We start from the raw sequence: 27,789 nt of genomic DNA, 5'->3' as shown, positions 1-27,789 counted from the left end.
ACAATTCGTTAATGTAGCCAGCTGTCTGTTTGCGCACTAACGGTCTTCTCGCTCATGAGATTTTGGAACAACTATTATTTTACCTTTACTGTGCTCGCTGTTTTTCTGTAATGAAATGCGAATTGCATTTTATTTTATACCTGAATTGTGAGATGACATTATTTTTTAAATATGAGCTGACTACTCACTACTACTACTGACTACCGAGGGAAAACTGCTCGTTAGGGATTTTGCTGGTTGTCCAACTGGACACAAACTTTTTTGTTGCTCTCTGTGGTAGCGTAGGGGCATGCTAACCGTCCTTCCCCGTCCTCTACGCCGGCTGATCTCTCTCTCTCTCTCTCGACGGAAAGGAAGTTTCCTTGGTTTCGCCATTCATTATAAGGAGTAAGAAGTGGCGGCCTATTAACAGTTCCAAATTCTACCCATTACCCTGCCAAGTGGATCGAACCCTGAAATGGTTCTCGGTGCCGCTGCGAGTGAAGGCAGTGGATTGTGTTGCTGGTGGTGGGGAGTGAATGCTTGATGATGGGCTGGTGTCGGCGCCAGTTGCTTTCGACGAAGCAACCCCACATGCATAGAATCTCTCTCTTTGTCTGCGCTCCCACTCTAATACCAGGTTTCAGCTATTTTTTCATTCGCATTTGCGCCTGTTTAACGATGGTTATCATGCTGTTTTTTCCTCGGAAATTGTCACCTACGTGTTTGCAGAGAGTATGCGTTTAAGTTTATTTACCTTCCAACGAGTTCTTTAACTACGTTTTAATGCTAGATTATTATTGGATCACAGAACAAGGACAGCGTTAGCGTGGCGTGGTAGCTCATTCGGTAGATGGAGCCCTTGGCTCATGACCGATGGGTCCCGGGTTCACATCTCTCGTCACCCTCTCCTGATGATATAATCTCGATGCGAGTGCCCATGCCCAAAAGTAACTCGCCCTGTGCGTGCGAAATGCACATTCTCAGTCTTAGCCTGGGGTGAGCTCGACCCTCCCTTGTCCATAATAACGTTCGGGTTTCTGCACTGATTGATTATAAATAAATCAATTGCATGCAATGGCATGTGAGATAAAGTAGAATTAATAGCGAAAGTAATCTTGTCTTTCCAACGAATGATTCAAGAGTGAACCTAATGCACTGGCTAATGTCGATCGCTGAGGACCTTTAAATCAAAGTTGGAGTGGAGAATGCTTGCACCCCCCGTAGATTTCCTTCCTGATAGAGTCGAAGTGGTTTTAATCCGTGATTCTCGGTGGTTATTTCTGAAAGTGCTAGAAATTAAAAGTGTATTGCCTCAATGTCACGACCTTTTACAATTGATATTATAATAGTGCTAAATTGAGGAGTAGTGGCCTATATCTATTAATTATTTCCTGGAAGCGTGTTCATTCTCATCCATCTGTATAAACCGTGGATTCAGATAACTTATGACTTGAGAGACAGCATCTGTGATTGTGGTTCGTAATAGCTTTCGTTATGTGCACTGACGTGTCTTTGTGTGTCTTTGTGCGCCAGAATGGCGGAACTCTCTCTGTTTGCCCTCGAACTCAAGACTCGGTGCCCACTGACGGGTGACCGAACTGAACGCCCAAGTCGAGTTTATCTTACTCGACAATAGGTGGTAAATAACTTACTCCTATTGCACATCTTTACCAGTTTGGTTTTAAAAGAATTTTGTGGAGTGTGCCTGCTTTGCAACTTCCTTTGAGTAATTGACTTCTCGTAATCAGGTGTTCAGACGCTTACATGTGATGGAGAGACGTCACAGTAGTATGTATATTACTTTTTGGAACTTGTTCGTCGTATCCTCGCAAATTTTGATCTGGCCCTGTCATTGTGAAAGGAGAGTTGATACTATGCCAATGAGCCCAAATATGCGACTTGATTGATTACCTATTTTTTTATGGCGGCCTACCCATCTAATTTCTTCTTCATCTTGAGTCGGCCGTTCGTTGGCGCTTCGTCCTATATCTATTCCGCCAGTGATCTGTGGTTCCCCACATTATTGCCTTTAAAATTATGTGTAGTTTTGGGATTTCGAATTTTCATTTCAGTGCATTTTTATTTCTTCTAATTAGTTATGTATGTTATCTTCTCTTTGCCTCAAAAAGCTGTTACGGAATTTTGTACGCTGAAACTTATTAAGTCTGTTTGACCTTCCGTGCAAACTCTTGCCGCTGAATTTCTTCCAATTCCTTATGAGTTATTTATTTTAAATTTTATGTGCTGATCAGAACCGGATGGCATTCATTCTCTCGTTATTTCTCGTAGTTTTCCATAAGCAGTTTGATGAGAGAGACGCCATTTTAGATTATCATTTGTATGAAATGCTCAGCTACTGCATAGGTTTTAACTTTTTGCGAGAGTACAGCAGATTAAAAATTATGTTTTCATTTAAATTAAAAGAAGAAAATATTTCAATAAATTAAAAAATTAGTTTGAAAAATCCCGTTTTTCATTCCAGTAGGAAAGGAGAAATAAACCTCATTGGCTACATGTTTAATTAAATGCTACAGATACAAATAGAGTGAACGAAATCGAAATCGAAAACGTGGTGTGCATCAATTTCTAAATCTGAAAGCAAATTATTTCTCTCCAATTCTTCGTTACAATACTGCAACTAAATCTCAAGTATATGGCGATAAATTTATATCAACCCAGTGTCAAAAGTAAAGGGAATATTATTTTTATGGTCAGCGGTAGTAATTACGACTGTGTTCCCATTTTTCTTTATTTTTAGTGTTCTATTTTGTCTTGAATTTGTTCGCCAATCATTTATGCCTCGATGCTTAGCGTTTCACGCCAGAGGTTGATATCGCTACAAAATGACGTCAAGTCGTGATACTTTTCTCAGCTTAAATGGCCAAATATTTACATTTCGGTTCCTGTTCTGAGATGAGTGACGTATCTCGCTACTAAAGCCCTTTTATCTCTTCAAAGGGCCTTAGGTTAAAATTCTGTGTATCTAGCTCTTGGATATGTTTATTTAGCCTATAGTACGCCCTTGCATATGTTTTATAAATTTCTCGACGCATAAGATTATAAGCCAATCGTATAATATGGAATAGCGGGGAAATGTCTAAATTAATTTATTGCGAACGAGAACTCCTACGATTTCATTGAAAAATGGAACGACGAGTAATCGATGCGTTATATTTTTATCGCTACTTTGCATAATTCTTTTTTTTTTTTTTAATGCCTCCCTCTATCACCCTGATTGATTTAGCAGCACGGGAGTTATTTTTAGGCGTTCACTTTGTTATCTCCTTATCTATAAAATTACAGCGTCTTAGATTTCCCGTTAAAAAAATAGGCGTTATCGATTTGTGATTTCGTGGTTAAGAAGAACACAAAATAGCTCTATGAACTGATTGTTTCCTAGATAATATGTTAGCGGCTAGAAAACTTGTTTCTTTGGATATAAGGTGTAGAGGCGTCACCAGCGCATTGATTAAGGAAGGCATTGCTGACGTGGGTATGGGTGGCACATTATTTAGCGCCAAAATGGCCGCAACATGAAGTTCATATGTATCGGTTTTGTATTCAGAAGTTTACAGGTGCGTTTATGGGTGCTTGCTTAGCTATCTCTGTTCTGTAAGGCTATTTCGGTACCGGTTCGGTCAATTTTCAGATCACGTGGTGAAAGGAGTTACCTCTTATTCATCTTCCGTGGGTCCCCCTAAAATAGTCACACTAGTGGGTAGATCACTTTAATAATGGATATTTAAATTAATTTGTAATAAGATTCGTGGTCTAATGATTAATTCGTAAAAACGAATGTTTGCTATCGGCGATAAATGCTTCTCGCCTTTCCCCCGATTCGAAACCGGTCCACTCGCAAGAATCAGCCCGCAGAGCGGAGACCACTTCTGGGAGAAGTCATTCATATTCATTTCGTGGAAGGGGTCCAGTTTCAGAATGACTCATTTGCCAGAATTTCCGCCGCTTAATAATTGGGGCGTTTGCAAATGTGTCCAGTTTTTATCGTTGAATAGGTAAGGGAATTTTGTTTTCGTCCATTTTTGAGTCCTTTTCAGGAAGTAGAGCCATTGAGTAAGAATAGACCTACTTACTCTATGGTAGAGCCGATCCCGGGAGAGCCTTGTGTGAACTCCTCTATTTTTTTAAGCGCGCTGAAAAGTCCTAAAATTTGTTTGCTGGGCTATACCATTGAAAAGCGGCGACCAAATGATTTATTTAGGTTTTCAATTAATTGCTTAGTAATTCATCGTTGTTTTGTCTCATGTCTTCAATTATTCCATTTATTGATTCTTTTTTCCGTTGTGATACTAACCCCTTTTCGTTAAGTTGACTCGGACCGGTGTCTCTAGAGCTGGTGTTTTAGTAGATATTGAATAATTTTGTTTAATTTATTTTCCGTTCTGTTCGTAAATGAAAATTTTCAGAAATGAATCCAAAATATGCGTGATTAGTGTTAAACCAGAGTATTGTAACTAAGCGTGTCGCGTATCATTGTCGCATTTGTATGTACTGATATTTTTCATTTTACATTTACTTGGTTTTATTTACGGTGTAACTTGTTTGGTTTGTAAATAGGAACACCGTTGGTGTGATTAGTAGCTGAGTTTACATTTTAATACCAGTTTAAATATGTAAACAAGCAAGGGACTTTGGCGGTGAACTTTGAAAAACTATCGTTTTTTTAAATAAATTAGTGTAGCGAAAGAAATATAATGTAAATCCGGAACCGAAACCAAACATAGCTCGCAATCCTTCAGCAATTCATGTCTATAATTAATTATTTCGAAGGAGATCCTCATTGATCCACGTTTGTTCGTGTAGTAGCTTTGCATTGCCTTCGAGCGCCCCGATGAGCAGTGATAAGCTAACCCTTAACATCAATCCGCCCTTTTCTCTCAGCCTCTCTCTCTCAGCCTTTCTCTCTCTCTCTCCAGCGGACCTTGGACGGGCACAAAAATTACCCCGAAACGGACATTTTTCGAAAATGGAGCTGAAAGTTTCGACCCAAAAAGAAAAGAACATTAAAAAACTTAAATGGGAAGGGGGAAAGTGATATTTTTGTGTGGCGGAGAGGAAATGAAACGAGGTACAACTCGTTGGCGTGGCTGTGTGGAGGTAGAGAATAATTTTGATAGTTATGCGTGGAAGATTTTTGCAGGGATGGGGTAGAGAAGGGTTTGAAGGCTAACGGGCGAAATACAATGGATGGGATGAATATTTGAGGCTCCCTTCAAGATCTATACAATGGATGGCATTCGTAGGAGTGTAGGGCTTATCATGAAATCCCTCCTTACTGATAGATCAGTTTGCATGAGCACATGAAGTTTTGGAATATTTATTGGCTAATTATGATACCTTTGATGATGTGTCATTTCACTTGTCTCCCAATGTCTTCGTTGCGTTTTATAAGGCCACTGAAAGGATACATACCGCCAAGGCGGCTATGGTCATTTGTTCACGGTTTATCGTATTCCTTTGAAAAAGTTTCATTTCTATTGAGCTTAAAAGTTTCTTTTACGGTTCTCGTGGATAATCGTTTCTATCTGGAAAACGTTTACTGCCCTTATGGCTTGTCATTCCACGCTGAAAACTCAAGCGCCCCTTTAAGAGGGGTAAAATTAACATCTTTCCATGCGCTAAGCTATCATTTGCTGTAAAACATAGTTTGGGACGAGGTTTGCTTTAGGTCTTTGAGTATTTCTCATGCGCTTTTTAAACGATATTTGTTAGTGTTCACCCGTTGCCGTGAGATGTATTTCACTGATATTCAATTTTAAAAAGTTTTCCTTTTGATCGCAAGTGCGCAAGGATGACACTTTTATATATTCAGAAATAATCGCACTTTTCCACCAAATTGAAGAATTCTTTCGGTCAAGTAGCAGCATCGAAGAATCATTTAGCAGATGTGGGCGGCGGGGAAAAATTCCTTCGGAGAAGAACAATGTTCGGTTCACAATCGTTGAATGGAGTGTAAATGAATTGTGCATTGAGAAACTTTGTGGTTGTCATCCACGGATTCGTCACGCTTTCAGGGAGTCACGCTTGCTGCGTTCTCCTTTAGAATGCATGTTGGTTGCCGATCTATTTCATCATTGCTGTTTTCCTTTCCAATTTTTGTCTTAAAAGGGAATTGCTGCTGTTGATCAATTTATTTCAAATTCGTGGAAAATGGTTGACAGATACGGCCGTAAATGTTTTCATTGATAATTCTTAAGTCGAGCGCGCGTTCTTAAAATTTGATAACTTGATCCATTTCTGTTTCGGCGATCACTTTCTTCGTTTGCAGTCGCAATTTTTAATGCACGTGATGGTAAAAAAAGGCTTAAAGTGTGTTTCATGGCACCTTTTCCTGCAGACATCCCTCATGCGAGTGCGCGACCGTGTTTTTCTAGATACATATACTCCGTTGACCTCGGCAGCCTTCTAAGCGACAGAAAACCAACTCGCTTCTATGTAGTTCAGTGTGTTCTTTTCCCATGGCGAAGACATCTGTTAGCGGAATGCACTTGTTGCGGTCGGGTCTACGGAGTGCGCTTTTCAATTTTCCTACACTTCCGTCGGAGGAGGATACTTTTTCGAAGCTTCGGTCAAGTTGGAATCCTGGTTTATCGTCCGGCCTGTGTTCAAACTTCTAATCCGAGGGAACTAAATATCAGCAAAACTTCGGGAGTGAGTGAAAAGGGATAATTTCCTTGGTTTACGCATTCCCGAGGTTTCTGGCGTAGCATTATCATAATATCATTGCAGAAATGCTGGTGAGTTGATTATCTATATGCTTATCTCGATTGTTCTCCCAGTTTTATTATTTATTGGCGTGTATTATCTTCTCCCTATCTCTCTCTCTCTCTCTCTCTCGCCCTGCCGTTTCATTCATCGCTCTTTCTTTAGATGTTATGGAATGGTCGCACACAATTGAATTTATAATTACGTTTGATTTCAAGAATTAGTTGCGTCCATTCTTTTTCGGGATGATCATGGTCCGCAGATCAGTTAAAACGCGTAAGTGTTTGTCACCGAAATTTTATTCCTGAAATCCAGACTCGACCGCAAAATAATTTATGAATTGAACCCAGAAATTGCGGAATAAAAATATATATGTGAGACTTAAATTTCTTAGTCAGTTCTTAATATTTGTAAAAGTAGTGTTTTTTTACGTCGAATGAGCATTTGTTGTAGTAATATAACAACATGCATTGACGTGGTGTTGTCATGGAGGAGCCTTCGTAATATAAATGTTATGCTTTGGGGGTGTCGTAAATCGCGAGCATCGAGGACAATTCCATCTTATATAAAGATAATTTTCTGTCCATCGAATCTTTCTGAATGTGCTGAATAAAAGCCGTCCCGCGCCATGTTCACTGCATGAACACCTGTGCCCCGCGTGGTAAGGACGTAGCTGATTTTTGAACGGATTTTTGGGGCCTACTTTGATATTTGATGAGCTAAATTTCATATAAATGGGAACTCGTGCGATGCGTTTTCTCAGCAATAGGGATGATCAGGTCGAAAATGATTGAGGAAATACATTTATCCATTCCACTGGGGTAAGCTATCGTGGTAAAATCAAATTTAGGGGAACCTAAATGAAGCGTTGTTTTGCTAGGTAAGGATTTAATTTAGAATGGTTGCAGAGGCAACTTAGACTAGCTAGTGAAATGGTGCAGAGGCACCCGCGAGAGATGTCGCAGTGTTATAATCCCAAAGAAAGGAACCCATTCGATATTTGATGGAGTAGAACGTGGGTTCGTGGGCCGCGGGGGCGGCAACCGAATTCGGGCGATCCAGTCCACGTCATGGCGGATGACTTTTCCTCTCTGGAATGGGGATTCTTCTTGGGATATTGGCTTCAGCTTTCTGTATTATTAGTGATTGATGTTGGCTACTACGGCGTTGACAAACGTTCAAGCGTGCTATCCATATTTGTGCCGCACCTGCTAACTAATATTTATTATCTTGTATGATATGTGGCACGATGTGGTGGAAGCTATTAATATTAGTTAAAATAGACATTGAAATATTTCTACTTAATTTAAATCAAAATTCAGGGGAAATATTACAACGTCTTATTTAACTAATGTTTACCTTAATTTTGTCTAAAAATTGTCTCAGCGTAGAGAACGAAGCGCACCATGAATTCGCAGGAAACTTCTTGCCTTCCCATGAGATTCTTCGAGCCGCGTTCATGAATTAGCTATGGTGGAACGAAAGGGTATTTTTCCTAGTCCATGTAGTAGTAGTAGAATTGACTCTAGGTCAGGATGTTATGGTTAATATTTACGTTTACATTAACCGGATGTAGCCGCGGGAGAATTTTGCAGGCCGATTTCCCATCGTCGAAATTGAGCTAGTGTAACTGGCGAGCACATAAGCAGCAGCCATCCATCATTTTACTTAGACTTGCCGGATCGGTTATGAATCTTTAATTTTAATACTTGTTATATGATATCAAACTACCCACATCCACCGTTAAACGCCACTGGAGTAGTATTTGAATAGTGATAGATTTTGAGTAGCGTTTTGACCCAAACAGTGAGTAGAGTGGTAAAACGAAGCCAGGCAAAATGAAGATGATTTTTAGTTTTCTTCGCGTGCGATGGTGGCCACTTGCGGAGAGCGGAAATTCTTTGATAAGTCGTTTTATCCGGTCGGAGGGGAAGTTGACGAGATGGTGGTAGCGCGTTATTCAAGAGAGTATTCCGAGATCATGTGGTTACTTTCAAGTCACGATTACCCTCCATGAGGCTCCCTTGGAACGTAATTCGCGTGAGTGTGACACGGTGGTTTTCAGGAAATTATAAGTGCGAAAAACACTTCCATTGAGTAGGTGCCTCCTACTATCTCTTAAACGATACTACAGTCAATCCTTCTCTCTCTCGGACACCACAAAATATCGGATACTTCCCATTAACGGACGCTACTTCACGCCCCTGCTGCAGAATATTGAACCTTGTGGAACCTCCAAATGACAAAACACACTTAATTAAGAACGAACGAGGACGGAAGAAGATGTACATATTTTGCCTCAAAAATCCCCAATAACGAGCACACTACGTGCTATACTTTGAAAACGTCCTTTTCTCCAAAAAAATATACCAATTTTTGACACCCCATGGCTTACAAAGAAATTATCCACGAAAAAACAAACATGGAATGAGAGTGGGGAGGAGGGCACTATGTCTGTCCTTCCTTTTTTATTGCCAATCATTCCTGACTGTGGGTGTTTTGAGTGTAGTTGGTTTTTGCGATTAGTCGAGGAAACCAGTCTATACAGATCCTCATTTCGGCGGGGCTTGGGCCCCCTCTCTCATATTCGACCCTGAGGTGGCTACCATTGGCCACTCATCACATGGTTTGGCCCCGAGATTAACTTATTGTTGTCTAAGGACACCCCATGATATTTTATTCTTAAATATGCGCTAACAATAATACATATTTGACATAGCGTCTCAGCATGCCTTGCGCATGATTCATCAGACTAATCAAGACTGCGGCACTTCAATTTTTATCTTTTCCTCTTAGACGAGATGTAGCCAGCTTTGTTCATCGAGGAAGTAGCTTTCCTGTCTATTTAACGGTGCTCCCCATCGGCAGCCCCATATATACCCCCTGGTGAAAAATATTTTCATTCGCTTCAAGCTGAGATGCGGAAAGAATTCGCAAAGGAATGGGAAAGTATGCTTGAAATTCCTCATATCTGTGGGTTAAAACTATTGGTAAATAAATTTTCCTCGCTTGGTTACCGAGTAATGGTAGCATACGCGTTTACGAGAAGTGCAGCTCCATTGAGCTCGGATGAAGTTTGGCTCGGGCATGAACGAGTTGGCACTCTCGTGATCGTTCAAACGGTCCCTTGCTTTGGAGAAGGAGAACTCCTCCCTTTCGTTGTGCTCACCCCAATACGAACGGCAAGCGATTGCGGCCGAATCTATACATTCACGTTAATCCAGGATTTATGACGTTCCGATCGAAGTGAGAATTATATTGGGAATAATAACCGTGCCCTTTGTTAAATCAAATATACAATCTTTGCCCCAAATTTTATAGTTTGGTATTTTTTATTATTTTATGTATTGCTTTTGTCATTAAACGGATTTGGATAATTGTGCGCTCTACCAGATATAATATTCTTTCCCTTTCTGAAGGCATGTTACCGCTGCCTTCGGAATCTAGTTTTTTTCCTGAATGCGTCCAATACTCGAGGAATATCACCAGAGGGATATTTGTATTATGAATTAAATGAGATAGGTAATGTAAATTACGATGTAATAGTCGATTTTGAAAACGGTTGAAGTTCCAGCGATTTACGAAACGTGGATAAATCTGGCATTGGGGAATCAGCGAAGAAGCCGTGAACATGGCGTAACTTTATAGCTTTGTAACTGTCGTTCAAGCTCAGGGTTACTTTCTTGTAAGAAACTATAAGTACCAAAATGTTTGCAAGTTATTTCACTAAGGAAAGAAGCGACGAAGAAAGAGGCATATTGTACAATACTACGTGTGAATATTGTTTTCATATGATATCTTGCTCTATTTTAATGTTGTGTAAAATTAGAAAAAACCTCCTGTTGTGCGTATGCTTCTGTTGTATTATATCGTGTGGATTGAAAGGGAGAGCTTTTGATGATATTGGCTGTTAGCTGCTTTGTAGATAGATAGATAAATGTTCGGGCGAGATTGAGAGTAATAAGTCCTCTCTTCCATCTGACCCCTGTTCGTAGTTAGTCTCGCCTATTATGTGTTCCGCTGGTTCTGAGTTCTGTGTTGTTTTTCGAAAGCGTTGTGGAAGAAGTTTTGGCGCCAAAACAAGCAATCGCTGAACGAAGATCACAGTAGACCTTAGTTTAGCATAATAGCCGTTAATATAGTCAATAATAAAAGCCCGTTATTTCATGCAAACCTTAAAATGTCATCGGAATCCTAACAGGATTCAATCCTGAGATCGGTACGAGGAATCAGTGGCGTAGCAAGGATTTTGAAATTGGTGGGGTGGGGGAGTATCGGAGATTTCGGGGCCCTTCCGGGGTGCACGGACAACACCCCGGGTCCTCCTCCCCCGAGATTTTTTTTTGATATTGAAAACGTGATTTTTAGGACTCAAAAACAGTAATATTTTACGAGTATTTATTAAAAGTTATTTATTGAGGCAATCTCACTCGTTTTTGGCGCCTCTTTTAAAGGCTCAAGGGGGCGGGGGAAGGTTTTAACCTAGACAACTCAACCCCACTCCCCTCCGGGACTACGCCACTGCGGGGAGTATGGAATAGAGAATTTCTGTGGAGGGGCAACGCAGGACCTTATGAAATTGGTTTTTGTAACTTCAGCTCTAAAATCGTAGAATCAATCTAAGAAATTGATTTCAGTTACATGTTATTCGCTTAATGCGTTATTTTTCATTTCTGTTGGTCATATTTTTTTGTCGTTTGTGTGTACGGGGTTGTTTTGTGTTAACGATTCCGGTCATTTTTTGTTGCCCTGCGAATTCTCCGTAGAGAAACTGTGGCTGTCCATTTAGGAGGAAAATGACCGGTAGTCAAGCCATTTGCTCTTTTAAAAGATGGCAAGCAAACATTTTAACGTCTTAACATGCCGCTTCAACTAAAAGGGTGGTCGTGAACAGCCTTCGCGTTCCTTGCGAGACGTTTGTTGCTGGACATCTTAAGCATGATCTCGAAGAAGACATTCCTTCTCGCTCGTCTGGAGTCAAGAGGTGATGAGGGAGTTGGCATTCCTCCAGTTAAGCTGGGCATGCCGTCGTATTGGTGGTGAAATGTTCGTCCATTCGTCAGGGACTAAGGTCCATCTAAGGAAGCGTTTTAGTTTGTAATAGGATCCATATATTATCAAGGGAATCGGATTTAAGGCGTTTTATTTTTTCGTCTAAGTTTCCATTTAAAATTTTATCTCCAAGCTCATGCATGATATAATCCTATTTGGAGGATGGTGGCGTTTATAACTCTTAAATTTAATTTTTATTTCGTCGTGCGACGGTTACGTTTTCGTGTGGATAAACGTCTTATTTTCTGAGTGATTCAAACCCTTAACATTAGGAATTAGTTCCATTTGCTAAATAGAGCGATTTACGCTCATTGTGGCGGGGGGGGAGGGGGGGGGAGGGGGATTAGAATTCGAGATGCGGTCTTTCCGCGGACGCAAGCCCACGTTGATTTTCGCCGTCACATCACCACCCCCCTGAAGCCGAGCGCAATGCGGCAGGGGCGTCCTCAAGCGCTGACATGAGGGCTGTACTCCTCTGTTGCGATCCCCTCGCATGCGTGCGTGCGTGCCTCTGAATAAGTACCGTCCACTTCTTGTCTGGTCACTGCTACTGCTACATCACTCCTCTCGGAATGGGCTTTCCTAGGTCGTCATTCGTATGTTGGCAGTTCTTCGTATATGACCTTTGGCGGTAGAACATCCTCTTCAATACTCCCGCTAACGAGGATGTTGTTCGACGTTGAGTGTGATCCGGCGGCGCCGATCCAGTGCCCCTTTAAATGACTACATACTGTCTATCATATCGACCTTAGCTTTTGTAAACAGCGTGGACAGAAATTAGGATCGTGTCCATTTCAGTTTATAGTCTCTTTTATGCTATAAATTTAACACAAATTAACTTCAAAATTAAAGCTTAAAACTGTGCAAAAAATCAAAGGAAACATTTATTTGCCTTTTGTTAAAAGGGAATTCTATTTGAATTTTCATATTGGTAATAATTCCGTTGAAATATGAATAGGAGGGGTGAAAACAGTACCATATGGCGATATGGAATACCGTATTTTATGCTGGTTTGCCTTTCATAATATGAGAAAGAATAAATCTTCCATGTTTCTCTGGTATAATTGATCATTCAGTGACTGCTTAGAATTTTCAATATCACCTTTTGATTCATTAAGAATATAAACACTTAAATTCAATATAGTTTCCTATCATCCTTTTAATATTAACATTTTTCTTTTGGAACTAGCTTCTACTCAGAACATTTTATGGTTACCACCTAAATCACTATTTTTATCGGCAAGTCATCCGAATCAGTTTCGCATATGCGCAAAGGAAAAATTAAATGACATAATGATTCTAGGTCGTGAAAGTGGTGTTAATTATTCATACTTGTGGCGTTATAGTGGAGGGGAGGCTTCCTCGTGAGGTTAGTCACTAGTGGAAGTGGAAGCATTTATCTAAAGTGATCTAAAGAGTGCTGATGGGGCAGTTTTCCCTGGATGCCGAATTGTGATCTTTGCGGGTGGTCCATTGGTGTCGGACGTGAAGAGACCCTTGTCAACTGAGCTACTGTTAGGGAGGGACCCGTTGCGTCTTAAAGCCACTTCAAAATGGAGCTCAGTTTATCCTTTGAAGTTGTCTCGCTTTCACAATGCCGCTGGGAGGGCAAATGAGCAAGCCTCCCCCAGAAGCATATGGAATCAATGGGGGTAATTTTTGTCAACCCTCTCCTTCTCTCTCTCCCCTTCGGTCGCGCTGATCGCATCGCGCGCGTACATCCCCTTCGCCTTGGATACCACCGCGCTTAACAAACCTTCATCAACGCCTCTCGCCGCAGGAAATTTCACTCAGATTACACTCGCGCGCGTTTCTGCATCGACTGGAAGAGAGGAGAGCGTGATTATTGAGGCAGGCGGTCGTCTCTGTCTGCGCTTCCTCATCTCTCTTGTGTGACGCACTGCTTCCCCCCTCCCTTCATCCCTCCCTCCCTCGCTCCTTTACTCGCGGCGGATCCGTCGATCGAACAGCAGTGCGATTCCACCACCGAGTCGCTGCTGTCACGTGGCTCCGTCGAGTGGAGAAAGGCCGAACTACTGCCAGGGAAGGCTTTCTCTTTCCGCGACCACTCTCCCTTCTTCCTCTTCTTCATAGGGTTCCTCCTCTCACCCTTCCCCAAATTTCCTTACCACGCTTCTCCCCTCTTTGAGTCTTCGTCCACCCCTCCCCCCTTCGCCTCACCCTCCTCCCTGCTCCGCATCCCCTTGCTTCCCCCACCACTGCCCCAGGGGCGCGAGGGGGAGCCGGTCGACTTCTCGGCGTGGCCGGGGGTGGCGTGCGCGCTGCGTGGATGAGCCTCCTGCGTGCCAGATGTTTGCGAGTGGGCTGGGCGCGTCCGCTCACGTCCTCCTCACGGACTCTACATCGCACGAATACGTCGTGTGCATCCACCCCCGTCGCGTGTGATCGCCGCCTCCGAGGTGTGTTGTGAGGCCGCATCGAAAGTGGGCACTCCGTCCGTCCACCGGCTCGCTCTCGAACGAAGGAAGGGACTCGTGCGGGGGAGTAGTATCTTCGCTCCCCTCCCTCCCACTCTGCGGCGGCCGCTGCTTATCTCTCTCTCGTTCGTTCCCCCTCTGTGTGTTTGTGTGTTGTGTCGATGGTGTTCTGGCGTCGTCGCTTGTGCGTCTGAGTGAGCGGCGCTTCCCCGTTCTCCTTGGTCCATCCGCCGCGACGCCATGAGCGCCGCCGCCGGGACGACGACGTCGTCGGAGGTGCACGTGGCCAACGGCTCGGCGCCCCGCCCCGGGGACTCGTCCGCGGGGACGCGCTGGGGGGACGATGGGCTGGGGCGCAGGGCCTCCCCCCGCACCGCCCCCCCGCCGACGCCCCCCAAATACGCGGGCATCGGGTCCGGGTACCGCCTGTCTGGGCTGGACCGCTTGGCCCAGAGGCAGCGGCTGTTCGAGGCGGAGGCCCCGCGCCCTCCCACCGTGCCCACGCCCCCCACCGTGCCTCCGCCGCCGCAACAGCAGCAGACCACCACCTCCGTGTCCGTCACCGCCTCCTCCACGGCTACGCCCCAGTCCGTGACCGCTGCGGTGAGTCCTCTCCTGCGACGCCCGAATTTCCAGGCGACGTCCGTCCGTTAGGTGCGCTCACCCGCAATTCGTGTTTACACGCCTCGAAAGCCTCGTCCCTCCGCGGTTCAGCGGTGGAAACCTAACTGTTTTTGTGATTACCCATGCAAGTCATTAACTTAGCCGTGGTTTGGAATTGTTGTCTTTGAATTGGATTCCGTTTGCTTTATCATATTCGGCAACTCTCACCTTGTGGATTTCAATTGACCATGTCATAAAGCCTTTCGTTGTCATGGTTCCACCCGTCTGAAATCGACGACCTTCCTTCGAGGACCTTCATTGCCGATGGTCTGTAGAGGCCGAGCCTCTCGAATGCTTCCTTTTTGTGATAGGCCTTGTAGTGGCGTCACAGTCCTCACTCTTTGAGTCACTGTCTTTCTCCCTTCATGATATATCAACCTGTATATATTGTGTTTAATTTGAATGAAAAAGTGTTTTTCAGTGCATCATTGAATTATTCTCTTTGTCATACGTATATGGTGTGGATAGTGAAGCAGGTTTCTTGTATTAGTTCTTCGAAATGCAACGAACTTGCGGTGATTCACAGCCCAGAGGGTAGTGAGTCACAGTAGCGTCCGATAAGTCGTCATTGCTTCTGTTTCAATCTGAGAAGCGTGAGCCAATGAGAGGAGTATTGAGGCTGGCTATTGATTGCTCGGGAATTAGAGAAGATTAACGTCTTTGAGGTAACCCGTGCGACCTCTGCCTCTCTGCTTGTAACTTGTACAAGTCCTTATTCGAGAATATCCTGTCTCTTGGTTGTTTAAAAATTCATGCATTGTGGAAAACTTTTTCTAAACTTTTGTCGCCTAGTGTGGTGGGTGGATACCGTTGCCCTTCAGCGATGAGGAGCTAGTCATAATGTTTTTATAAAAAAATATATAGGGCAGCGTGTTGTTGCTGCATTTGTTTCCGCCGTGTTGCGGCGGAGGCGTGTCGCACGCTCTCGTCCATCGATCGATTTCTGAACTCCTCATCCCTCTGGGGAAGGGCCGTCGACCCTCCCTCCCTCCCTCCCTCCCCATCCCGCTTGGCGCGATGCTCCTTTCACGTGCTGTTTTTTTATTTAAAGAGGAGATGATGCCTTCCTTGAGATTCGCAGGCTCCGTGCTCGAGTTTCCTAAGAGCGCCTGCTGCCCTGAGATGTGTATCGGGAAGAGGAGTCCTTCGTCGAGGGCCTTCGCCACCACTCTAGGCAGCCGTCGAGTCGAGTGGCAGCCCATGCACCCGCTTTGAGATACGAGCAGATAAGGAGGCTGGTGACCGCGCGGAATGCGCTCCTCTCCACTGGCTTCCTCATCGTGGGCAATCTCGATCCGAACTTCGTGCCAAGGAGATCCTGTGATGATTTGGAAGGGCTTTTAAGCCATGCGTAGTACCTCCCTCTTTCTTCGGAATTAGCGTCGTCATATCTCTTTTTGAAAGAATCCATGTTCTCATGCCTGTCACTTCACTTCCTCCTGAAACCCTTTTGAGTTTCGAATACCAGAAATAGGATGTCTGTACGGCAGTGCGTGGGCCACTATCCTTCTATGTCTGATTTCCCCTCTGCTTGGCGACCACACGAGTTGTGGCGGGGATGAGTAAATGAAATATTTCCCATCCCTATCTATCGCATCGGCCGTCTAGTGCGAATGATTTGTGGGAATGAGGAGAAGTCGAATCGAAATGGAAATTTAACCGGATGGACCTTTCAGTAGATAATGTGAGGGTGCTTCATCGCCATAGGAACCGCCCTCCCGTGCGGGACGGCCCGAGTGTCACAGCCAGGGGGGCAGTGTCCCTTTGGGGGGGGGGGGGGGCGTTGTCTCCTCATCTATCTACGAGTCCTTCTCCTCAAGCGACGTGGCAATCGTGAGCGGTGTCCGCGAAGGGCAAATGCATTTTAGTATTCCGGAGATGGACGGGTCGCTGCCGATGGCGGATTAAGAGCCGCGCGCCTTCCTGGCGGACCTCCCATCCCCCGAACACACTCACTCACTCTCTCACTCACCGAAGGACTGCGTGTGGTTGTGTGCCCTCGCGTCGTAGCATTCGTCGTAGCACGAGGAATGGGGAGTGAAGAAACACGACGGCGGCCGTAAACGTCCACAAAGCGAGCCATTGTGCGAGTTTGAATTTGAAAAAAATGCGATGGCGGGGTTGTTGGGGCTTTTCCTTCGCTTGTGGGTCGGTGTGTATCGCTGGAAGGAGGGAGGGAGGGAGGGAGGGGCCGATGAGGAAACCGTGAGGAGCGAGCGAGTGCGTGCCGGCCAGCCGGCGGACGCCGTCCATCCTTGCGGAGCGTGACCGCGTTTGCGGGAATGAGTCATGCGGCGGCGGCTGCCCCTCGAAGACGCCGCCTCTCCCCCGCGCCCACGGGAAGGAAGGAGAAGCTGTATGCTGCCGTCTCTTACGTATACATGCGTTGTTGCCCCATTCACAGGGAGGATTTGTCTGTGAGCGATCGGCGGAAGCTTCTCCGAGGTTGCATTCGTCCTCTTCCCTTCCCTTCCCGTTCCCCCCTCCGAAACTTGCTTGAGAACACGTTCGTGAGATACCGACGAAGGGAACTTTTTTTGTAAGCATACCAGGGATTCGCAGGGGTGTCGCTGCATTTAGGCGGGTAACGGACGTAGTGATGTAATGAAATTCATGGCGGGAAGTCAAGATTAGATAAGGGCCTTTTGCTGGTCACTCTGTATTTCAATTTAACACGCCTTGTTTGCTCGTAGATTAGTGGACACTGCGTCAACGGAAATACTTCCCGATATTATCATTTATGTTTACCATACGATAGCTCGCCGTGAGTCTTCATATTTTCCGGGAAAGCCTATAGATATCCGTTAAAGATAGTATCTCCCCGCTTGTGACGAACGCCAAATTTTGATGGGTAGTGCAAAATATCAACATTCATCACCAACACTCATTCATAGCAAGGCCGTGGCGAGAATACTTTATTGGGAAGGTTTATTTGGAGATGGGGGAGGTACTCTAAAAGACCGTTATACCAAAACTTTTAGGTGGGGGTTTGGACCCCTTATCTTTACACCCTCTCGCTCAGTCTTGTTTCATGCGTATCGTTGTCTATTCTTGTCGCGGATGCTGTAAAATCATGCATCTCGCAGAAACTTTGTAATTATAAATTGTCGTATGATTGTGTTTTTAAAAGTTAAAATCCGGGCCCTTAGATATTAGTTAATTGACCGCGAATATCTTGCAATGAGATACTCAATTGTGTCCATGATGATTGTTCTCCTCATAATGAGGTTATTCTAATCCATGTGTATGCTCATAATAAGAAATTTGGTTATTTCTATCGCTTAACGTGCTGCGGAAATTCTTAATGATTCCATCTTGTATCATGTACTCAATTTACGCCTTCGATTTACTGCCTTAAATGTCATAAGGATCCACTATAAGTATTTCTATCGGTGTCAAATTTGTATGTGAATTATAAATAAGAAGTCCAATGCAGCGAAGAAATATTTTTTTAATTGGATGCAAATGTTCTTCTTGATATATTAATTTCCGTTGGGAAATATAAAAAATATTAGTATAGTGGCTATTAATGTAGGCTTGGGGTATAGGTCAGGAAAATGATGAAGTGGAGTACGTTTGCCGACGTTTCGATATTTTCATCAAGGCCAAGAGTACCTAATGGTTACAATAAATCAACGCATGAAATGATGAACGATTAGTACCATCATTATTTTTACAATAATAGAATAAAAAATATATAAAAAATACTATTGTGCATAAATGAAAAAGAAAATACAAGAATTTTGACGTACCTTTTTTACACTATATTAATTGATTGTAGGTAGCCTAGTAAAGTATCATGGTTTCCATTCATTTGGATTATAAAAGTCCAAATTGATGATGACTTTAGAATTGGATTATAAATTATTTATTTATATTAGTATAGTAAGTGCAAGAAAAATAATTGCTGTTGTTCTCAGCGAGAAACAAATAACATTGATTCCTTCCTTTTAACATTTTTGGCGGTATCATTTCTTTAAAAGCCATCGAAAAATGATATTTTAGTCTCGTTAAATGAATACCAATTGTTTAGGCGGAAGAAAGTAATGGTTGAGTCAAGGCTTAGAGCGAAATATTTGGATAAAAACTAATCTTCTAAGAATACCAAGCGAAAGTATTAACCATTGATAGTTATAGGCTTTCCGTAATATGAATTTTTATCTGTTTTTTCATGGATGCAATGCCAAAAGGCAGTATACGAAACACCTTGTCTGAAGTTAGTGCTTTTTTATCGAGCAAAGTAGCATTAATAGGATAGGAACTACCTCACAAATTCAAAATTACAAAATATTCAATAACTGCCCCAAGTGCGAATGAAATCTCAAAATATCGGTGTTTTGGCTGAGCAGTAACTAAGTAGGTCACTGGTGTAATTAGGTACAGCGCTTCAATTTTTCAATATGTCGCTAACTCGCTTTTTGGACACCACCCTTCTCAGTTCTCAGAGACGTTATCATTTCGAAATAAGCCATCAAGTGGTTTTCTCAACAATAAGAGGAATTATTCGTAGCCCACGGGTTCAAGCACTTAATCGCAGACGTATAGAATCGAATCGTAGAATTGATATTCGCTGTTCTGCCCGAATATTCGTCGTTCTTGGCTCTGGACGGGAGATCGCGGCCTTTTGATTGTCCTAATTTTTCCATATATTTGGTTTGAATTTTACGAGGTGCATAATAAATTATCCTTTTCAGGTTTCCAGAAGAAAAAATTCCGTTTTCATCGATAATTACGGTATTCTTGTGGTGCTGAGGTGAAACCAGCATACCTTTCAGAAAGAGCCCCAATCAAATACTGTACAGAAAATGGCGGTAAGAGTAACCGGTTATAAGTTTGAACTCGCTAATCGTTTGTGAGTAAAACTAGATTGCATACAAATTGTCGGGTTTGCTCTTGTATTTGAATGAATCGAAATCCATTACATTTAGTTCGCTTTCCATTGGAAGTCCTATTCATGACTCTGTAAAGTGTGAAAGAAATAACTTTGGCGTATGTATTTAGAAAGAATTCGTTGAGTCATCTGTGCTGAGCTGTGTAGGTTTTGACTAAGAATTTGAATTTGGGAAAGACGGATGCGGATTAGTACACCACTGCTTGATCGTTGTGCTCATGAGAAGGAGATATTTGGCATTTCTTTCATTTGGGTTCAGTCGTGGCTGAATATAACTATAACATCAACTGAGTTTTAGTTGGCCCTCGACCTACTGAAACTCAGTTGATGTTATATTTTCTAGGAAAGCTAGGCTTAGCCGATGAGTCAGCTAAGCTGGCCTTATTGGTGTTGATACTTGTTCACAAAAAATAATATTTTTTATGCACGATATTTCCAGTCATCTTGCCTAATATGGTTTAATGTAAATAGTCCTCGATCGGCAGAAATTCACTAGAAGTGACTGTATTAATGTTAAACGGAGCTCATAGCTTTATTTGTTATTCCTCTTTTGTCACGGACTAAATGGAAAAGATGTGACTGAATAGCCCTTTGAGGGCACGCGAAGGTCATCTCGCCGAAGTTGTCAATGGAATTTGGGGCCGTTTTTAAAGCTGAAATCATCATTCGACTCCTTTTTTTCACGTGATGCGCTTTCTTGCGCAAAATCATCCGCTAGAATTGGCTTATTAAGGCCGTTTTACACGGGGCACGGAATTGCGCAGGTTAGAGCTGCATCAAACTCTAAAATGGCGTGGAATTGCGCGAATGCATGAACGACATTAGAACAGGGGCTATTTTGCCGTCTCGCATCCACGTATTCTCGCATGTGTTCTAGCAATTCACTGATTTACACGACGCAGTTTTGATTTCGCCTTCGCACGTACGCCAGATTGTGCAATTCCGTGTACCGTGTAAAATGCGACGGCATTGCAAATTTTTGAATTTTAAAATGCCTTTAGAAGTCCTTTTTTGAGACGTGCGGCAGAGCGTATTTGTCACCTATCCGTCATTTCGGACTTCAATTGTTTTCACATGTCGTACCTGGGTCCTAATTAATTCGCTGAGCGAGTGGTAGGGCTCATCTACCCTTCAATATTTTTTCTTAAAAATCCTTCAGAGATTCCCTTCATGAAGTAGCATCTTAAATATAGATCCCCTGCCGTCCCGAATGTTCCACGTGAAGAGATTCATCGCGGAAACAAGTTCAACTGTATCTTTGTTCGGTGAAATTCCGTCCTCTCTAAATGGATTTGCTTCGAGTTTTACGAGAGCTTTTTTATTCAGTGTTCAACCGGTTTCATCTCCCCACATTTTGGTGCGTGGAATATTACGACATTATTTATTCGCATATTTATTTTCGCCGAAGCGTAGTTCTAATTTCTAAAAACAAATTCTAAAAATTTATAATTTATTACAGGAAATTTATTTATTTAACGGTAAGACGTTTCATTTTATCTGCTGGTCTTTTGCTTTACAAGGCGATTTCAAAATTCCATGTTGCGATGATGATTCGGAGTAGCTGTTGATTGTTTGGGTAATGCGAGAAATATTTTGAGGAAGTGATATAGGAAATGTGTACAGTCAGAATGTTTTTCATCTTCCAGGGTTCTGCTTGAAAGTCATAATGTTGAGTACCCAATATTTTATTATTCATGGTTTGGTATTAATGCAAAATACTTAGGTCCAATATTTCGATAAAAAGCATGGAGAAATTTTCCTTCCGAAACGGAAGCATGCCATCGATCTCTGTCCATTTTACTCGTTGTTGTCGGGCGTCCGTTTTATACGCGGCACGTAATTGCCAAACCGGATGCCCTGATGAACATGAATTTCGAAGTGTGTCGTTGTAAAGTCGTGAATGCGTGGATAACGCAAGGAGAAAAGTAGCCGCCGCTTTTACATAAAAGTAATTGCGGTACCGATACAGCTTGAGGATGTGTACTACCTACTGTGCCCCGTGGAACACAGGCGTCTGAGCGTAGAAACCTGCGATTTATTATGATAGGCAATATTTGTTTTCACCCCTGTGAGTCTGGCGCTTTCGTTCCACCTGTCGTATTCGTCTTGTTTCATGGCGGACAGCTTGTTTAATATTTCACAATATTCAACAAGAAAAAATGTTTGGGTTAAAGTTTCTTATTTTAGATGCTATAAAATGTTGAAAAGGATCTGAATGCTGTGAAAATGTGCTAATAATAGGGGATGAAATGGGACCCCTGAGAAATAAGAAAGTTCCTCACTGTGTTGTTGTAAACATTTCTATCGAAAACGAGAGGGAAGTGGATACCGATGACATGGGAGCCCCAATTTTAAGATCGGAATTTGATGCGGCTGTAAGAGACCTCAGGATAAATAAAGCGTCTGGCATTGATGACATTCCTGCAGAGCTAATTAAAAATTCAGGTGAGATACCAAAGGATTTCGAGAGGAACATTATAATCCCTATTCCTAAGAAGAAAAGAGCGGAGAAGTGCGAAGATTTTAGGACCATAAGCCTTACTACACATGCGTCAAAGATACTGATAAGGATCATCTATAGAAGAATAGAACGAAAAGCAGAAGAGTACTTGGATGAGGACCAATTTGGATTCAGAAAAAACAAAGGCACAAGGGAAGCAATATTGGCCCTAAGACTGCTCATAGACAAGAGAATGGAAAAGAACAAGCCAACATTCGTTGCGTTTGTGAACTTAGAGAAAGCATTTGACAACGTGGATTGGAGCACAATGCTTGGAATCCTAAAGGAAATTGGGGTTCTTTATAATGACAGAAGAATCATCCACAGTTTATACAAAAACCAAGTAGCCGTGATAAAATCAGGGCCCAGCTGTGAAGAAGCAAGAATTAAGAAAGGAGTGCGACAAGGCTGTACATTGTCACCCGTAATTTTCAACGTTTACATTGAGAAAGCCATTAATGAAATCAAAGAAAAGGAATTGGGAGTGAATATCCATGGAGAAAAAATTAGCATGCTAAGATTTGCCGATGACATAGCCGTTATAGCAGAAACAGAGAAGGATTTGAAAAATAGTCTGGCTAATATGGGTAGGGTAATGAGTAGATATCAACTGAAAATAAGCACGAAGAAAACCAAGATCTTAGTATGCAGCAGAAGAGAAGAAGTCAAGACTAACATTAAAATAGGGAGGCAAAAACTGATAGAGGTGGATGAATTCTGTTATTTGGGAAGCAAGATAACTAGTGACGGGAGAAGCAAAAAAGAAATTATCAGCAGAATAGCCCAGGCGAAGAGAGCATTCCACCAAAAGAGAGACCTGCTTACAGCGGGAAACTTAAATATGGAAGTAAAGAAACAATTCATAAGAACCTACAGCTGGAGTATGCTCCTATACGGAAGTGAGGCATGGACAATGACCGCAGCGGAGAAAGCAAGGATAGAGGCCTTTGAAATGTGGTGCTACAGAAGAATGATGAAAATCAAATGGATTGACCGAGTTAGTAACGAGGAAGTCCTAAGAAGGGTAGGAGAGAAGAGAAGCCTCATGAAAACCTTAATAAGAAGACGGAACAACCTTATAGGCCACATCTTGAGACATGATGGCCTGATGAAGACAATCGTCGAAGGGCAAGTGGAAGGCAAGAATGGAAAAGGAAGACCTCAAACAAAATATATGGAACAAGTAAAGAGAGATGTGAAAGAGAAGAATTACGTAGGTGTGAAAAGATTAGCTGATAGGAGAACTGAGTGGAGAGCTGCGTCAAACCAATCCCAGGATTGTTGACCAGTGATGATGATGATGATATTTTTAAATAACGATATTTATTTTTCACGATTAAATGAAAAGTGAAAATTATCTAGTGCGCGAAAACGCGACGGCTAAGAATGAATGCTGGGAAGAGCCCTTGTGACGTCATTCTGGTTCAGCCTGCCGCCGTGTGAGCCTACCGTGGTGCGAGGCTCTGAGCGCCGATACGATGCAGGCTGCTTGCAGGTAGCAGAGTACTTATCGCAATCAATGCCTTCCGTTTTCTTTGATAGAGGAAACTGCCCTATTGCAAACACGATTATCATCTTAGCTTATCATCCGGTGATTCCATGGCAAATCATCCAGGTAGATATCATTTGTCATTTGAAATTATTGCAATGTCTGGCATGGAATTAGATTTTCATGTTATTAGATGTTTCGTCCAACACAATCCATGGAATGATATTCCTCCTTGTGAAATGTATTGAATATCCCCGCTTTAATATTCTCTTCAGGTGGTACCTATCGTGCGCGTGCCGCCGCCTCATTTGCCACTTCTTCTGCATCAGCTTTGCGGTTGTATTCTTTCACATATTACGTACGACATGGCATTTTTTTAATTCACAGACTGCAAGTACTTGTTATGTTAATGATCATGTAGGATCTTTAACAATTAATTCTCTACGTTTACATATTCGAAACTCTAAATGTAATATGAATCTTCTTCTGAAGAGGTAATTTTCTCTATTTTTTTTTTAAAATAGAATGTTATCTATAATTGTGACCTACCATTTGCAATAAATGTTTTGAGAGGAATAGCCTTGATTTTTCACCAAAATTTACGAGGGTTCAATCAATCTTGTCGTCCTAGTTCAACACCGCGGCGCTAAGAGATTTTTAGCGGAAGTAGGTTTTTTCCTCTTTTAGGACAACATGCATTCTTTCTACATTTGACTTGGTATTTTAATTAGAGTATTAATTTTCTGTATATTTCCATGTCAACAGTAACATAAACTTTATAGGAAATAATGCATTGCTACCTCGTTCTACCCTCATTTTCCATTCTGCTTTTTAATGTTTCATTTACACGGCTGCTTCCACTAAACCGCGAAAACCTTAAAACCGTGAATAATCCGTGAATTTCGTCTACAGTGAAAAAACCTGGAAAAAGCCGTGAATTTCTTCATAAAAGTCTCTCAGACTTGGTTGTGGAACTGCGGTTGACAGATCTAAAGAAAAATTGATATGTCGATCATGTTTCAAGGTCAGTGCGCATGCGCAGACGGTGTCCACGCATTTATCTACGCTCGTATATTCGAAGCGCACTTACAGGTCCGTGTGCCATTACGAAAAATTGGCCTTAAGCCTGTGATTGAAAGACCAGTAGCCAAAGTGTTCATTAACCCTGGTGAAAAATCAGACACTTCTTCTTCACTTCCCTCCATTTTCCCACTCGCAACCTGCAGCCGGCCCTGCATTTTGGTGACGTCATGAGAGATGCACTCATCACTTGCATTGCCGCGTTTGTATTCACGGCTGCCGTCGCGTTTGTTTAAAGATCTAGTTGCCGGTGATTGTTACGTGATCAACATTTCTGCCTAAAATGGCTTATCAACAGACCGTGCATTTGACGACATGCAGACCGTGAAAACCATTTGGAAAAAACGTGAATTTTATAATTTAGTTAGAGCGGTAACCCTGGGGCGGAATTCTGTACACCGTACCGACGATTGTCGGTGTCGGTAAGCCGGTCCTACCGATAAGTCTCGGTACGAGCGATTCAGCAGACACGTTTTACCGACGATTGTCGTTATCCCACCGACAGTTGTCGGTAAACCCGTCGGTACATACCGACGATTTCAAAACGCTCGGTAGGACCTACCGACAAATTTTTAGCAACATGGCGGACTTTTGTTTACACTTTTCGGCCTAAGCTGACGATTTTAAATCATAATCTACGACACTAGATCCGTGGAAGCGCTCTAATTGTATGTTATTTATAATAAAAATGATTGATTAAACACTTGAAACGTAAAATTTACATGGTGGGAGCAGTATTTAACTTAACCAATGTTTCACGTATATTACATTATGCGTTCCAATAGCGTAAGGTATTTTACATTATAAATATTCCGTAATTTTAAGTATGTAACGTATTGCTTTGCTTTTAAATTACTCACAACAAGACACGATAGGTATCTATTGTTGATTTGTAAAGTTTGGATCCGAAATTAATTTATATTTTCAATAAAAACGAATGCCTATTGATGCACTTCCAATGAAATATATACGTGGACATTTCGTTCACTTTTATATTAACTTCAATACCCTATGTGAGCGTCTGAGAATGGGGTTTATAATGAAAATAACTCTCCTACCTTCGTAAGTACTCTTGAGAGCATCAGACAGCAACGGCGAAATAGAAAAAGCATATTGCTACTATATTTTAGAAGAATATAAATGGCATCACTTAACTCCTCTCACTCTTTGACGTCGTTACCGGTGCACAAAACTTCCCGTAAAATTAATGCTGAATTTACTTCACCATACTAACCAAACACCGTACGAGACTTCAAGATAGATTTTCATTATTACTATAAGAGCACTGAGTAGGTACGTACCGTGTATTCCATCGGTAGAAAGGGGCAAATAAAAAGAATGATTGCACGAAACAAGGAAACATTTAATGAATTATTCATCATAAAACTACAAAAATTTAATTTCAACACGAGAAAACCTTCATACTTCCAACGGTATATCACAAATTAACACTGATCAAGCATATTTAGTCAAAGTCATATCAACGCAAAGTTTGAAATAACACACAAATGGTATCAAAATGCAAAAGCTAACACTTCCAAATAGATAGCGTAAAGTATGTCACTCAAGTTCACAATCACAACACTTGACGCGATGATACTGATGATACCTTCCGTGACATCCCCGGAATCTCGGTGTTTTTCTCAACGAATGTATTTTAAATAGCCCAAAATGTGAATTCAAGCGACAAAAATGTTTTCTAATTAAATAATTACCCTTGTGGAAGTATCGGACTTACGGCGAACAATGAGGCAAACGATGTAAACAAGCCGTGGCTCAAGATGAAGGTACATTGTTACAATACTAATAAAAATAATTTCGTCACTGCTAATCCCAAGAATACAATTATAATAAGCGTAGGTGAACAATTATGTAGCAGACAAAGTCCTCTTCAAGACAATTATACTTGAAAATTCCAATACATTGAGCACCAAATGTTGCCGGTGTTCTTCTATCAACGACCGTTGAATCCTTGAATATAAAGGCTTTTTTACTTGGGCTAGAAAAAAATCCAATGGTAAATACAGCAAAATCTCGGAATACAAGCCACATCGCACCAACGGGAGTAAGAAATTGTGTTCGCAGAGTGATTAAACATCGTAAATATCTCACAAAGCAGTGATCAACTCTTTTTAACTTCTTCGCGGGCTGACGAATAACAGATGGCGTTTTCGGAGCCTCATTTGTTTAATGCAAACAAAGGAGAAATATGATTGGTCGAGGCGCCTAGCCTCCTGTGCGGGTGCCACTTTCGTACCGACAAAAGCATTACGTCACGAATTTGTCGGTTGCACCGACAATCTGTCGGTAGCGGCGTTTTGTGAATCACATTTCTATCGGTGCTACCGACGATCGTCGGTAGCTACCGACACCGACGATCGTCGGTATCCGTGTACAGAATTCCGCCCCATCAATATGAAGTTCAGAAAGAGTTGAAAAGGCTCTATTGTGTCATGAACCATTTCTAATATTTTAAGTGGCAAATTAGTTTTGAATAGTGGTAATTATTGTTTAGTGGAATGAAGATTCAATCGCTCGTTGAATCCGTGGAAAGAGACAAAGATGTCATGAGATGAAACTGCTTCTCATGGCCCCTATCTTATCAATATTCTAATCCCAGAAAATTATATTCAATATATAATAATAACAATAAATAATTCAATATATAATTTTAAATGAAATTTCACCCTTGTGAGTGTGAGCGAGGCTAAAAATGGCGTAAAATGATTTTACAGATTGATTGCCAATGTTCAGCTCATCGAAGTCGTCTCCGAGAAGTGTTGTTCCTCATCACTGACTAGTGTCTTCATTCCCTTGAGATCGCATTCTTCGAGGGGAAGTGTTAATGAGTTGCCGCACTATTTCTCATTGCACACAGTGAAAGAGAAAAGGCATATGTGATTTTTATAAAAATCTTTTTTTCTAGCACCCTTTTCATTGTTTTCTGCATCCGCGCTTTTCTCTTCTCGGT

The 27,789-nt window shown here is 42.1% G+C and overlaps 1 protein-coding gene across 7 annotated transcripts in view; it reads left to right on the top strand.

Moving 5' to 3' along the window:
* LOC124154797 (septin-7) overlaps positions 1 to 27,789 on the top strand; it is a 125,453-nt gene that overhangs the window by 34,296 nt on the left and 63,368 nt on the right. Inside the window, exon 1 of one of the 7 annotated variants that reach the window (XM_046528675.1) lies at positions 6,717 to 6,737. The exons of 3 other annotated variants lie outside the window; for them this stretch is intronic. In XM_046528675.1, the coding sequence (XP_046384631.1) occupies positions 6,732 to 6,737 (6 nt within the window). In that variant the 5' untranslated portion in view covers positions 6,717 to 6,731. Of the gene's footprint in view, positions 1 to 6,716; positions 6,738 to 13,752; positions 14,799 to 19,571; positions 19,670 to 27,789 lie in introns of those variants that run through there. 3 more of the 7 variants (XM_046528669.1, XM_046528670.1, XM_046528674.1) reach the window with 3 other exon arrangements.

Source organism: Ischnura elegans, chromosome 1 (genome assembly GCF_921293095.1).
Source record: "Ischnura elegans chromosome 1, ioIscEleg1.1, whole genome shotgun sequence".
Classification (NCBI taxonomy): domain Eukaryota; kingdom Metazoa; phylum Arthropoda; class Insecta; order Odonata; family Coenagrionidae; genus Ischnura; species Ischnura elegans.
This window is presented reverse-complemented; position numbering and strand designations above follow the sequence as displayed.